We start from the raw sequence: 16062 nt of genomic DNA, 5'->3' as shown, positions 1-16062 counted from the left end.
AAAGGACAAGAGCATGCATAAAACTTTTCAGTTTTCCTCTTAAAAAAAAATGCTAAGTACATACTGCATTAGGGCATCGTGAGGTAAAATTGATGCCCATTTGTTTTTTGCATGTTCATAGTAATCATTTAATCCAGACGTTTTTGGCCAAGGAGTGAATGTGATCATCAGAAACAAAAGACAATGATGCTGCCATGTGCATGATGCCAGCGAAAGCTACACTCTAGGTCAAAAACAAATTCAAATATTGGCCAATACCAGGAGTACACACTTTCCATAGCTGTGCTTTTGTACAAATCTGTCTTTACTTGTCCTCATTTAAAACAGATTATGCAATTTCAACTGATGAGGAGGTTGACATTTGGAGTGGGGAAAAGTCTGTTAAAATGCTACATACCCGTTTGGACAATGAGCCTTGTTGATGATTGCATAGAACCAATCTCATTTTCCACCATGCACTGATACATTCCAGCATCCTCAATATTTAGTCCCATAATCTTCATTCTATTCTCAGAGACAAAATGTCGAAGGCCAGCTTGGACAGTGGCTGCATTGTGGTACCACGTGATATTGGCTGGAGGATTTCCACGAAAATCACAGGCAAAATATGCTGTGGATCCCACAGGCAGAGACAATTCTTGCAATCCTTTGACGATTGTTGCAGGCTCTACAAAAATAAAAACTTATATTCATATATATCTTTCTGATGTTGAAAGTGTTTAATTGGACTTCAGCTGGTCTTTTTCTGCCATACCATCATCACACTTGGCATTCTAGCTTGTTCCCAAGTCCCTGACTGCCACGTTGACAATGCACCATCTTTCTCACTCAGCAGAATAGATATTACAATTGGAGCCATTTCATAACAACAGATGTTAACTTTGGTAATTATCATCAAATATTGAACATTTGATAGAAAAATTTAGTCTTTGGAATTACAGAAACAAGGATGAGTTAAGGGGCAGAACTAACAGCTGAATGTTTTAGGTTAGAAGTTTCAGGCATGATGGAAGAAATGCAAACTGGGAGGGAATGACATATTACTAATTAGAGAGAATGTAACAGGACTATGCAGGGGTGGCCAATCTTTTAATTTAGACATATAGCATGGTAACAGGCCATTTTTGGCCCATGAGTCCATGCTGGCCAATTAACCTACACCACCTGTATGTACTCATGGGCCAAAATGGCCTGTTACCACGCTGTATGTCCAAATTAAAAATGAACAGGTCGGCCACCCCTAATTTAGAGGCTATCCTGGAGAGATTATCCAATGAAGCCTGGCATAGAAATTGGAAATGAGAGGGGAGTACACTCTGCTGGTTGGGGGGGGGCGGGGGGTTATCCTTTAGTCAGCAGGAATTAAGGAAACTGATAATACAAATCAAAGAAAAGTGTAAAAGTAATTGGGTTATAGTCATGGGGATTTGCTTTAGTAAGGAGGTTTACATGGGACAGAATTTGTTTAATCCAAATTTTTTTGCAACAATATGTAGTCCTAATAGAGGTAGCAATTCTCGACCACATCTTTGGAAACAAACTGGGGAAGTAATAGAAGTATCCCCAAGAGAACGCTTTGGGAACAGTAACCACAATTCCGTATATTTCAAAGCAGTTATGGAAAGGTTTGTCCTCAACTTACAATCTTGAACTGGAGGAAGGCGGATTTCAATGCGAAAGAGGCCATCCCAAAAGGAGATTGCAAGCAGATGCTTGTGAATAAAATGACACTGGCAAGTGACACTTGTGCCTACACCTTCTCCCTCACCACCATTCAGGGCCCTAAATAGTCCTTCTAAGTGAAGCAACACTTCATGTGTGTATTCGCAGGAGCCATCTACTGCATCTGCTACTCCCGTTTTGGCCTTCTCTACATCAGAGAGTCTGGATGCAGACTGGGAGATCACTTTGTTGAGCACCTTTGCTCTGTCCACATCAGTGATAGGGATCTCCTAGTGATCAACCATTTCAATTCTGCACCCCACTCCCACACTGACATGTCTGTCCACAGCCTCAGGTACTGCCAAACCAAGACCAGCCGTAAATTGGAGGAGCAACACCTAATTTTCCATCTCGGCACTTTCCAATCGGATGGTGTTAAAATTGACTTCTCAGGTTTCTGCTAGCCTGCTCCCCATCCTTCCTCTCTCTTCATCCATCTTGTCTTCTTTCCTTCAGCTCTCCACTCCCTTCCCTCTCCATTCACAGAGCTACCCATCCTCCCCTCTCTTATCCACCCATTACCTCCTGCCTGTGGGACTGTGCTCCTCCCCACATTTTGCCCATACCCTGATGAAGGGCTCAAGCCTGAAACGTTAGTTATGTATTCTTATCTTTGCTATATAAAGTACACTGTTTGACCTGCTGAGTTTCTCCAGCATTTTGTGTTTTTACTGGCAAGTGGGAATTTTTTTTAATAAAAAGTTCAGGGCCAGTACATCCCAGTAGGGGTTAAAAGGCAAAGATGGTGACCTTGAATGGCAAAGTATATCAAAGGATTGATCGAGAAAAAATAAATGGCATGCAATTATAGCATTTGGGATAGTTGGAGTCTTTGGGATACGGGTGGACAAGAACACTTACGATAGATCAGAGGACAAAAGAAGAGCTATAAAGTGTCCTTGCCAAGTAAAATTCAGAAGAATCCCAAGACATTCTATTTGTCAGGAGCAAGACAGCAGCCAGGAAGAGACCAGATATAATATATGTATTGACAAAGTTGATATCATGGAAGATATCAGTTAAGGGGAGGGTAGGTGAATAATCTGGAAAAAGTCAGTAATAAGGAGATGGTATTGGATATTAAACGATGTAGGTTTGACAATTCCTTGGGATTGGATGAGATCCATCCAAAGTTTCCATGGGAAACAAGCTGGGGCCTGATAGAGAGTTTTGCATGTTTATTAAGCACAGGTCAAGTGGCACAAGATTGAAGGATAGCTATTTTTCCTTAAAGGCAGCAAGAGAAGCTAGATAACTACACGCCAGTGACGTTAGGAATTTATTGGAGAAAATCCCAAGGGATAGGATTTAAGTATATTTGGAAAAACAAGGGTTGATCAGGAAAATTCAACATGGAAAATCCTAACTCACTAAAAGGCAACGCAATAGACATTGTACCCATGGACTTTTAAAAGTCAACCTTGTGGACTAGTCTACGAGGTGAAGGCGCATCAGTTTCAAAGAGAGCTGGTTAAATGCTTCCAAAATGGTTGAGCATAGTGGTGGAAGGACTGAAAGCCTCTGGCCACTATGTATCACATGGATTGCTTCTTCTATGCTCTAGGGAATAAAATCGTAACCTGTTTAACCTTGCCCTATAACTCAGTTCCTGAAGTCCAGGCAATATCCTAGTGAGTCTTCTCTGCACTCTATCTTACTGATATCTTTCCTGTAGTTAGGTGACCAAAACTGCACACAATATTCCAAATTTGGCAACACCAATGTCTTATATAACTTTAACATAACATCCCATCTCCTGTACTCAATACTTTGATTTATGAAGGCCAATATGTGGAAAGCTCTCTTTACAACCCTATCCACCTGTGACACCACTTTCAGTGAATTATGTATCTGTATTCCCAGATCCTTCTGTTCTTGCTTTCTTTCTTTTGAGATTAACACATAGGCTTACATACAGAGTTTTACAAAAGAAAGCACACAACAAATCATTTGTATACATGTAAGCTCACAAAAAAGAAAAAGATGAAACTTAATCGAGAATTCCTTAAACATAAGAAACAATAATTAGAATTGATCTGTAAAATCATGTTAAACCTGTTTGCTGAGTTAAGCCAAATTTTAAAAAAGTGAAAAAGGAAAAAATTAAATTAAAAATTACATCTAATCCATCTCCTCCTCTAGTTAAGGCTATCATATAATAAATAATAATGAAAATGTGGATCCAATGGTGGCCCCAAGACATTGGACAGTGGATCTCCAGAGCACATGATAATTTTTAATTCTCCAATTATAATAAAATTCTAAGAATGGGCCATGCCACTTTAAAAACTGAAACTTTCTATCTTTAATGTTATATCTAATTTTATCCAAACTTAAATCAGACATTACACCATATAACCACCATGTGTGAGTAAGAGATAAATCATCTTTCCATTTCAATAAGATTGCTCATCTGGCTATCAACATGGTAAAAGCTAAAATGTTTTCCTGAGATGTTTCCTGAAATGTTTATCTGGGTCACGAGAAAAACCAAAAAGAACAATCAACGAACAAGGTTCTAAATTAATCTTAAGAATCGTTGATAAAATTTGGAAAATGTCTTTCCAGAATCTCTCTAAATTTGTTTCAATATGTACATTAAAATGAGATAATTTATGTTTGGATATACGAGTTTTATATACCACCTTAAAATGTAATAAACTATGCCTTGGACAAAATTAGGAAACATTAATCAAGCTGAGAGTAGAGTACGAATCTTCATCTGAAAATGTTTTGTTCAAATTTAGTTCCCAATCGCTCTTGATCCCAGCCATGGAGACAGATTTTAAATCCAATAAATTATTATGAAGGCATGATATCAATCCACCATGAAAATAAAATCGTTAAGTTAAAAAATAGATCAAGAATATTTGTACAGTATTTAAAATTCACATGAAATCAGAAAGCATAGACCAAACAAAATGTTTAATTTGTAAATATCTAAAAAAATGTGTAAGAAAGATTAAATTTGGCTGATAATTGTTCAAATGAGGTAAAATTATCTCCAATAAAGAGATTGTTAAAACTTTGAATGCCTAATCTATGCCATTCCTTGAAACCTGTGCCCAACAAGGACAGCTAACCCCTCTGTTCTACTGCACTCCTCAGTACTCTACCATTTACCGTGTATGTCCTTTCTTGGTTTGTCCTTCCAAAATGCCACACCTCACACTTGTCTGCATTAAATTCCATCTGCCATTTTTCAGCCCATGTTTTCCGGCTGGTCCAGATCCCTCTGCATGCTTTGAAAACCTTCTTTGCTGTCCTCCAATCTTAGTGTCATGCCACAGCCTTTCCTTCATCAACTTTTCTGGTAACCTCCTCAAAAAACTCTATGATTGATTAAACACAACCTACCACCGCACAAGGCCACAATGACTATCCCTAATCAGTCCATGGCTATTCAAATAATTGTATATACGATCTCTTAGAACACCTTCTATTAATCTACCTACTACTGACGTCAGACTCACCAGTATATAATTTCCAGGGTTACTTTTGAAGCCTTGTTTAAACAACAGAACAACGTGAGCTACCTCCAATCTTCTGGCACCCACTTGTGGCTAAGGACATTTTAAATATTTCTATCAGAGCCCCTGCAATTTCTACACTAGCCTCCCCCAAGGTCTGAGGGAATATCTTGTCAGGCTTTGGGGATTTATCCACTCTTATTTGCTTTAAGACAGCAAGCACTTCCTCCTCTTTAATCTGTTTAGGTTCAGCTTGACTTCACTTCCTGTTTTCCTTACATCCACGACTCTGTGCCCTTTTCCTAAGTGAAAATAGATGAAAAATAAACATTTAAGACCTCTTTTGGCTCCATACAAAGCCGACCACTCGGATCTTCAAGGGGACCAATTTTGTCCCTTACTATCCTTTTGTTCTTAATATACTTGTAGAAACCCTTAAGATTTTCCTTCACAATGTCGCCAAAGCTACCTCTTGTCTTCTTTTCACCTTCTGATTTCTTTCTTGAGGTTTTTGTTGCATTTTTAAAGACTCCTCAACTACCTAATTTGTTCCATGTTGCCTATACCTGTTGTACACCTCTATTCTTCTTAACCAGGTCTCCAATACCCTCAAAAACCAAGGTTCCCCATGCTTGTTAACTTTGTTTTTAATCCTGGCTGAAAACATAGAAACTCTATTCTCAAAATTTCACCTTTGAATGGCTTCTACTTACCGAGCACATCATGAAATAAAACAACTTATCCAAATCCACACTTTCTTGATCCTTTCTCATTTCCTCATTTTCCCTTCTCTAATTTAGAATCTCTTCCTGAGGCCCAGATCAATCCTTTTCCATAATTAACTTGAAACTAATGGCATTATGATCACTGGACCCAAAAGATTCCCCTACACATGATTCTGTCACCTGTCCTGTCTCGTCCCCTAATATGAGATCCAGTATTGCACCCTCTCGAGTTGGTACCTCTATATGTTGATTTAAAAAAACTTTTCTGATCACATTTGACAAACTTCAAGCCATCCAGCCCTTTTACAGTATGGGAGTCCAAATCAAAGCCTAAAGTTAAAATCTCCTACTATCACAACCTTATTTCCTGCAGCTGTCTGCTATCTCTCTCCAGATTTACTCCTCCAATGCTCGCTGACTATTGGGCAGTCTATAATACAACCTCATGAATGTGGTTATACCTTTCCCGTTCCTCAGATCCACCCAAATAGCCTCAGTAGTGTAAGGTAAAACATCATGAGATGGGAATGTGTAGGGAGTTACCCTGTACAGGGCAGTAACAAGAAGGGGAGGTGTCCTTGTACTCCTGTTAGGTAAAACATCATGAGATGGGAATGTACAGGGCTGTAACAAGATGTGAATGCATCCTTGTACTTACAAGATAAGAGAGACATTGATGGATTGAGAGGCAGGAAGCTAGCAGGGAAAGGATAGCAACAGTTTTAGTCATTGGACAAGTAATGATATGATGATGTTCTAAGCACATATCCAAGGGTATAAAAAAATCACCATTTTGCTGATAACGGCAGAATGCATTCTCCGACTAACTTTGTTAGTCGCAAGTGTTACAATCCGGTAATAAAGAACAAAGAACCCTGATTTCGACTCAGTCTGGTGTTTGTCTCACTCATTCATGAACAAAGCAGACCTAACAGTAGACAAGCCCTCTGGTCTGTCCTGCCTGAGCAGAGGTGTGATATTTTCCCTAATGAGCAATGCTACTCCACCTCTTTTCATTCCCACCTATCCCGCTCCCCATTCTATTGCATCTAAAGCGATGGAAGCCCAGAATATTGAGCTGCCAGGCTTGCCCCTCCTGTAATCAATTTTCGTTAATGGCCACAATGTCATAATTCCACATGCCAATCCACAATCTAAGCTCATTTGCCCTTCCTACAATACTCCTTGCATTGAAATAGATCCACCTGAAAATTTTTCAATCATATTTATCCCACTGACGTCTAACGGTTCATGCAATTTTAACATAATCTTTTTCCTCCTCCACTCCTTTATCTGGTTTGGCACTCTAGATCCCCTGCCCCTGCAAATCTGGTTTAAACCCACCAGAGCAGCACTAGCAAACTTTCCCGCAGACTTTTAGTCCCCTTCCAGTTCAGATGCAAACCGTCTCACTGGAACAGGTCCCTCCTTCCCTGGAAGAGAGTCCAATGATATAGAAACTTGAAGAACCTCCTCCTACACCATGCCTTTAGCCACATGTTAAACTGCATTATCCTATTTCTAACCTCACTAGCACGTGGCATGGGTAATAATCCTGAGATTGCTGGAGGTCCTGTCCTTCAACCTAGTGCCTAACTCCCTAAACTCTCTCCTTGCAGGACCTCCTCACCTTTCCTACCCACATCATTGGTCCCTACATGGACCACAACATTGGGCTACTCACTCTCCCTTCTGAGTGTCCCGTGAACTTAATATGAGATCATCTTGGACCCTGGCACTAGGGAGGCAACATACTATCCGGGATACACAATCTCTTCCATAGAACCTCTTATCTGTCCCCCTAACTATGGAATCTCCGATCACTACAGCTCACCTCTTCTCCTCCCTTCCCTTCTTTGCCACAGGACCAGTCTCCATGTCAAATACCTGATTTCTGTGGCTTGTCTCTGGTAGGTCGTCCCCTCCAACAGTATCCACAATTGTATTCTTGTTATTGAGGGGGACATCCATAGGGGTACCCTGCACTGCCTGTCTGTTCCCTTTCCCTCTCCTATTACCCATCTACTCTCCTCCTGCCTCCTAGGTGTGATAGTATCCCTGTAACACCTATCATTTCCTCTGCCTCCCAAATGACCTGGAGTTCATCCAACTCCAGTTCCCAATTCCTTAATTCTGCTTGTCAGAAGCTGCAGCTGGACGCACTTCTCACATATTTTCTAATCTACATCTTAAGGGTAAAAAAAAAAACCAGACAGCAACATACCTCAGTTTCATAATGAAAACATAAAACCAGACAGATTTCCATTTCTAATTATCCAAGCAGAAGCCTAGGTGCTGAAAAGCAAAACTGTGGGTATGAAAGAAGTTAAATGGGGGAATGTTGGGCCAGGGCAGAACAGGGTAAATCCAGGAAGCCAAAGCATCTTTCTGCTTCACCATCAAGTATCACATAGGAAGAAATCTTCTTAAGGAGAAAACCCAGAAGTTAATTAACGTAACCTTTCAAGAGCCAGTCCCCTCAAAATATGGAAAAGATGGGAAAGGGGAGGAGTAGAAATAAAGAAATACACTCACCATGAACAGTGACAGTATAGTTTGCAGATACTGGTTCACCCTCTCCATTATTAGCAACACATAAATAACTCCCAGCATCTTTTGCTCCAGCTTGATCAATAACTAGATTACTGTGAAAGAGTCTCAACCTTCTGTTTCCAGACACGTCTACACCATTTTTTAGCCATCGAATATGTGGGGTTGGGACTCCACTTGCTACGCATTCTAGGATTAGTGGACTACGTTGAATCACTGTAACATTTTGTGGGGATGTGGGGTAGATGATATGTGCAGGATTGGTTCCAGAACCTAGAGAAAAAATACAATTTAACCACGTCAAAACAAGTGGACAAAAAAGTGCATCAACAACCAAAATGCCATTATACAATGGACAAGTCAAGCAAGGTTAAAAGAAATGGCAAGGGAAGCGATAATCTAAGAAAACTGTTGCTAAGCCAAAACAGCTGGGTCGTGGCGATAGAAAATAGAGAAAATAAGCAACAACAAAAAAAGGAAAATTGTAGGAAAAGGAACAAATAAAAATTGGAGAGAAAACAGAATCACCTGTGATTGAAAGAGAAATTAATTTTTAAAATCTGGTCCAATTAGGTACGAAGGTTAATTCAAATAAGGATGGGATCATCTAATAGCAGTTTATCTGTCAGATAGATAAACAATGAACTATAACCAAACTGAAAACAACAAAATTATGAGTTAGTAAACAAGATCTCGGTCCTCATTTTCCAAGGTTGTTTTCATCAAAAAAGTTCTAAAAAACTTTAAAAGACACACATTTTGATCAGAGATTAACTCTGAAAAAGCAATTTTACTTTTAAACATTCATATTTTTCTTGAAGCGTGGACTAACTGTCTTCCAGTGCACAAGAATGGAATGCTTTTGCTTCAAGTATATTCAAGAGTTGAGTAGGTTGATGTATGATGTCTTAAATAGGAATATCAACATTTTAAAACATGATTGAGGAAATGGATTCTGTAGCTTGTCGTTTAATTTGTAAATAGCAAAATGCTCAGATATTAAAGTAGGTAGTGCTATAACCCAAACAAATTTAGAGGTAAGTGAAGTGAAGTCACAGAGGTTCATTTAAAAAAACTTTTCTCCTATTAGAGGTATAATTCTCCCAAACATTGATTTAAAATACAAGAAATGTTAGATATATTGTTTCATGTGATGTATGAAACGTATTAATGCTTTCAAAAGATAGACCATATAGTAAAATTAAGTTCAATTGTCTGTGTCAAGTCCAGACAAAATTAAAGATGCTACAATTTGCATTAGACCCAATTAATGTAAAAATTCCACTTGTGATTATAATTTAAAGTTTTAAAAGTGCATGTATGTATTAGACAGGAATTAAATTGGATGAAATATAATGCAAGTTTGCTCCAATTAGGTACAAATAATGAGAATTAAAGAAAGCTGAGGGGATTGACAGTCTCCAAAACAACATCACCAGTTTGAGTCCATGGACTCAAAAAAGTGGAATGAAGAATACTGTTGTGCAATGCACAGTGATCTTTTAGATTTCCTCATGACACTGAAGGGTACCATCTATAGATTTAGGTTATATATTTTCCTGCTAGCATCAGTACCAAAATTTTCAAGTCAGTATTGGTTACATGAAGCAAATCTCGCACCACTCAATAATGTGCCTTTTCCCCTGTAACATCATCTTTCACTACAAATTATGGCCTTCAACTAAGATCAGTTTTGCATAAAAGTTTACAAAAAGGACATTCTTTGTTAGCATTTTGGTTGAACTCAAACTCAGACCAAAATTGAAAGCTTCAGTAAAGCAGCCAGAGGTAAACCAATTGCACCATCTCAATGTCTCACATAATGCCAACATCTATCAAATCAAGCAGTTTAATACCCTTAATCTAATACTTCAAGGTCATAAACCAAATCAATCGCAAAACATTCAATACTGAACTAACAATAATTTAGACTAGGTTTATTGAGATACTTTCTCTGAGCACTTACGTCTAACCAGCAGCTTGTGACCAACAGGCTCCATTTTCATCTCGTGCGTAATTGGATTGTAAGCTGCGCACTTGTAGCTTCCCTTATCCTGCTGTACGACGTTCAGTATTTGCAGATTTCCAGAAGGAAGGATCAAATAGTTATCTAGGGAAAGGAAGCAAAAGGTTCAGAGACAGGAGTATCAGCTAACTACATTGTATTCATACTGGCCACTTAATTTAAAAAAAAGATAATATGTGGCTACATTTAATGATGCTGTTGAGCAATATAAACTTTTACAAAATATGTTAATTTAATTAAACATTATTTCAGAATTTAGGCATGGCATGGTCATAGAATTGCTGTATCACAGCATCAGAGAACCAGGTTCAATTCTGCATTTTCTTCCTGTGACCATGTAGGCATTCTTTGCATACTCCAGTTTCAAAATTCAAAGTTCAGATTTATTGTCAGAGAACATGCATGACATACAAACCTGAAATCCTTTTTTCCTGCGGGCCAGGCAGAATTTCTACTCATCAATAGTGCAAAAATAAACTGTACTCAAGAAAAGATACATATATAAAAGAAATGCAAGCATAAATATTCGATAATAAATAATGCCATTTCAGTTGGCAAGGTTAAGTAGAAAAGGATGTCCTGTATTTCCAGCTTTGTTTATTTTAGGTATAGAACCACTTGCTGAAGTAATTTGGAATGATTTGGAAATTAAAGGATTTAGGGTAGATCAAGAAGACCATAAAATTACTTTATTTGCAGATCATATTTTAATGTACTTGACTGAGCCGGAGATAACTTTATGAAAATTATATGTTAAATTGGAAGAATATAGAAGAGTTTAGGGTAATAAAATAAATTGGGATAAAAGTGAAATTATGCCATTAACTGAAGATGCTTATATCTAATGTCAAAGAGATGCCCAGTTTAAATGACCAAAAGAGGGTATGAAATATTTAGGCATTCACACAGATAACAATTTGAAAAATTGATATAAATTTAATTATTTACCATTACTTAAAAAGATGAGGATGATCTTTTAAAATGGATTAATTTACCAATAACTTTAGTGGGAAGGGTTAATTATATTAAGATGAATATTGTAATCCCAAGATGGCAATATCTTTTTCAAACATTACCTATTTTAATACATCTAAATTTATTTCAAGGATTGAATAAATATGTAAAGAAACTCCTCTCGAAAGGTAAAAAGTCAAAAGTTCCTACAGAGAAGTTAACTTGGACATACGAATTTGGAGGCCGACAGCTTCCTAATTTCAAAAATTATCGAGCAGCACAAATGAGATTTCTTAACGTTATTTTGAAAGGCAAAAAAAGTTGGTATGGGTCCATCTGAAATCCACAATCATTTCCTTTGTCTTATCCACATTGAGACTTGGATTATTATTCTCACACCATTCTGGTCTCCAAATTATAGAAAAGATAGATAAGGTAGAGAGGGTGCAGAGAAGATTTACAAGGACGTTACCTGGCTTACAGCATCTAGAGTACGGAGAAAGATTAAGGATACTGGGACTTTATTCATTGGAACATAGACGGCTGAGAGGGGATTTGATAGAGGTATTTAAAATTATGAAGGGAATAGATAGACTAGATGTAAATAGACTCTTTCCCCTGAGGGCAGGGGAGGTTGGAACAAGAGGGTATAAGTTAAGGGTAAGGGGGAAAAATTTTAGGAGAAATATTAGAGGATGCTTTTTCATTCAGAGAGGGTGGCAGAATGGAATGATCTTCCAGAAGAGATAGTTGCGGCAGGGTCCCTTCTGTCATTTAAGAGAAGGTTGGATGTGTTCATGGATGTGAGGGGGTTGGAGGGTTATGGGCGGAGAGCGGAGGGTGAGCTAGTGGAGTTGTTCAAGTGAACCGGCAAACAGTTATATGGTTATATGGGTTAAAATAGAAGTGAATAAAATAGGTGACAGAAAAGCAGAAGAATTTATATATAAATAGCATTCAAAATTGATGGTTGGTGATAAAGAAATGCCATTGTTGAAGCATTTGATTAATATTTGGAATAAATGATGAAATTGGTGGAAGAGGACATATATAGCCCAAAATGCTTTTGATTCAAAATTCTCCTATCTTTTTCAAAAGAAAATCAATTTTTGGATATTTAGTTTCATAAGGGGATTATAAATGTTGAAGTTTGTTATGAAAGGGGCCAATTAATGTCATTCAGCAATTGAGAAATAAATATGGAATAACTCAAAACACTCGTTTTTGTCATTTTCAATTAACAGCATATTTGAGGGATAAGTTAGGATCAACCCATGTTGTTGCCTAGTTGTACTGAAGTAGAACTTCTTATCAGGAGACAAATTGTTGAGAAAAGTACATCTATTTATTATAAGTAGGAACTGCTAAGCGTGGAGTTCATAAATTCAGAGAGAGGTGGGAGTTAGATTTGAACATTGTAATTGACAAGCAAAGATGGGCAGATCTATGTAAAGTTTGTGTGATTAATACTATTAATGTAAGGTATAGATTAGTTCACTATAATATTTTTACATCAGTTATATTTTACATCACAGAAATTGAATAGATTGAAATCAAATTTATCAGACTAATGTTTTATGGTGTGTAGAAGGTGTAGGAAAATATTTGCATCCAACTTGGTCTAGACCTAAGGTAAGACCTTTTTGGGTGGATTTAGGGAATTTTTTTGAAACAAGTTACAGGTGTCATATTTCCACAAAATCCATATTTATTTCTATTGGGAAATATTGAAGGCACAAGACCTAAATTAAAATAATCAAAATTTCAATTGGAATTTGTTGAAGTTGCATTAGTGGTGACGAGGAAATGCATTGCAGTTACTTGGAAATCAGATACACGTTAGGGTATGGCAAGATATCAATACAGAAATTCAAAGTTGTATTCCTTTGGAAAAAAAATTACATATAGTTTGAAAAATAAATATCGCAAGTTTTTGCAAATATGGCGCCCTTATACCCAAATATTAGGTTTAAATTTATAAAATTGACCTTCCTATGCCTCTAGACCTGCGAGAATCTCCTCCGAATTATGTTAATGAATTTTTAAAAAACGTGTGTTGGCGACATCCCCATGTACAATCCTGAAAATTTTCTTTTTCTTCTATTTTATATAACTATATTGTACTTTATATATTGGCTATTTTGAGGGAGGTGGGGATCGGGGTAAATACCATCATGTATGTAATTTCTAGTTTGTTTTCTTTTTGAATCATGTTTTATTATATTAATTCTTGATTACTACATGGAAAAATTTTAAATAAAATATGAAGAAAAAATATGTTCAAAGTAAAAGTCCCTAAATGAGACTCTTTTTGTTGTTGAGGAGACTGATGGTGGAGGGGTAGCAACTGTTCCTAAATCTAGTGGTACAAGTCATATGGCACCTATACCCCCTTCCTGATGGCAGTAGCAAGAATAGAGCATGTCCTAGGTGATGTGTATTCTTGATGATTGCTGCTGTTTTCCGATGGTGGCATTCCATGTAGATTTTCTCGATGGTGAGGAGAGTTTTGCTTGTGATATACTGTGCTATACCCACTACCTTTTTCAATGTCAAACCAAACCTCCCCAAACTCCAAGAAAGTAGAGGTGCTGACATGCTTTCTTCGCAGTGACATTTGTGTTGGGTCCAGTAAAGGTCTTCTGAGATAATGACAAGCAGGAATTTAAATTTGCTCATCCTCTCCACTTCTATTCCCCCCCCCCCCACCCCCCAAAGATCACAAGAACATACACCTTTGGTTTTCCCCTTCCATAGTACACAATCAGCTCCTTGGTTTTGGTGATATTGAGCGCGTGGTTGTTGTTAGTATACCATTCAGCCAAGTTTTTAATCTCCCTCCTGTATGCTGATTCATTGCCTCCTTGTATGCAAACCAGTGCAATATCATAGATGGTTTTCAATTGTTTGTACCAAGCCACACAGTCATAGGTGTACAGCAAGTACAGCAGGTGGCTAAGAATGGAGTCCTGTGGTGTTCCAGTACTGATGGATATTTTGGAGATGTTCTTACCAATCCTCACTGATTGTGGTCTGGAGGTGAGGAAATCCATGATCCAATTACACAGTGCAGTATTGAGGGTCAAGACTTGGAATTTGCTCATCAGTTTTAAGTGGACGGTGGTATTAAATCCGAACTGTAGTTGATAAAGAGCATCCTGATGTATGAGCTTTTGTAGTCCAGGTGTTCTAGGGCTTTGTGTCAAGCTGCTGCTGAAGTATGATAATTGGAATTGATCCATGTCGTCTCTCAGATAGGAGAGACCAGCCTTTGGTTCAAAACCAGCCTCTGAAAACACTTCATCACTGTGGGTGTGAGTGCCACCTGTCAGTAGTAATTTAGGCAGATTACCACACTCTTCTTCGGTACATGAATAATTGAGGTCTGTTTGAAATGCGTGGATAACGCCTGACCGAGTGAGTTGGTCCAATCTTAGTGTCATCTGCAAACTTGATGATCTAATTTACCACATTGTCATCTATATCAATGATCTGGATGACAAACAACAATGGTCCCAGCACTGATCCCCGAGGCACACCATTAGTTACAGGCCTCTAGTCTGATTCCAGCCATTGTCGAATCCATTTCACTGCCTCACCATGTCTGGTGTCTGAACCTTCATTTAAATTTTTTTTATATTTTGTTTTCATTTTCAAACTTATTTTAACAATTATACAGAACACAAAACACCAAAGAAACCCTACCCATCCTAAATAAAACCCAATTAAGGGGGGAAAAAAAAGGAAAAAAAAAACAATCAGTGAAACAGATTGAGAATGATACTAACACAGTGTTAGTAACACATGATACTAACACAGTGTTATCTTTTAAAGAGGCCTTCTGGTTAACCAGAAATGATCACATAACTATGATGGCATCAATGAAGTGCCTATATATTCTAGGTAAGTCTGCCAAATTTTCAAGAAAGGTGTTACATCCTTTTTTAAGACTATATGTGATCTTTTCAAGAGGAATACAACTGTTCATTTCAACTATCAATGAGGAGAGGGGAATCAGATTTCCATGTCACTGTTATGCATTTCCTGGCCACACATAAAGTGATTTCCATAAATTTAATTTGGGAATTGGTTAAAAGATCTACTGACACTCATGAAATTCCCAAATAAGCAAAGCTTAGGATCTAATGGGAAGGTAACTCCTAAGAGGTCAGAACATCATTCAAGAGAGTCAACCCTTGCAAGGTCATACCCTGACGGCGTACATGGCAGGATAACAGGCCAACCAACTAGCTGGAATATTCATGGACATTTTCAACCTCTCACTGCTGCAGTCAAGAGGTTCCCATCTGCTTCCAAAGGGCATCAATCATCCCAGTACCCAAGAAGATTATTGTGAGCTGCCTCAACGACTATCACCCAGAAGCACTAACTTCTACTGCAATTAAATGTTTTGTGAGACTGGTCATGGCTAGATTTAACATACCCAAGCAAGGATCTGGACCCATTGCAATTTGCCTACCATACCAATCACTCCACAACAGATGCAATATCGCTGGCTCTCCACTCAGCTCTAGAACATCTTGAAAACAGCAACTCAAACATACGGCTGCTCTTCACCCTCCACAGCTCAGCCTTCAACACCATTATTTCCTCA

General features: G+C 38.0%; 1 protein-coding gene across 2 annotated transcripts in view; it reads right to left on the bottom strand.

The window, feature by feature from the left end:
* Window positions 1–16062, bottom strand: part of cdon (cell adhesion associated, oncogene regulated) — a 139941-nt gene that overhangs the window by 70528 nt on the left and 53351 nt on the right. For both annotated transcript variants that reach the window (XM_069894453.1, XM_069894452.1), the window contains exons 5-7: window positions 10434–10577; window positions 8453–8740; window positions 398–667 (exon numbers count right to left, since the gene is read on the bottom strand). In XM_069894453.1, the coding sequence (XP_069750554.1) occupies window positions 398–667; window positions 8453–8740; window positions 10434–10577 (702 nt within the window). The remainder of the gene's footprint in view (window positions 1–397; window positions 668–8452; window positions 8741–10433; window positions 10578–16062) is intronic.

Source organism: Narcine bancroftii, chromosome 8 (assembly GCF_036971445.1).
Source record: "Narcine bancroftii isolate sNarBan1 chromosome 8, sNarBan1.hap1, whole genome shotgun sequence".
NCBI classification, from domain to species: Eukaryota; Metazoa; Chordata; class Chondrichthyes; order Torpediniformes; family Narcinidae; genus Narcine; species Narcine bancroftii.
This window is presented reverse-complemented; position numbering and strand designations above follow the sequence as displayed.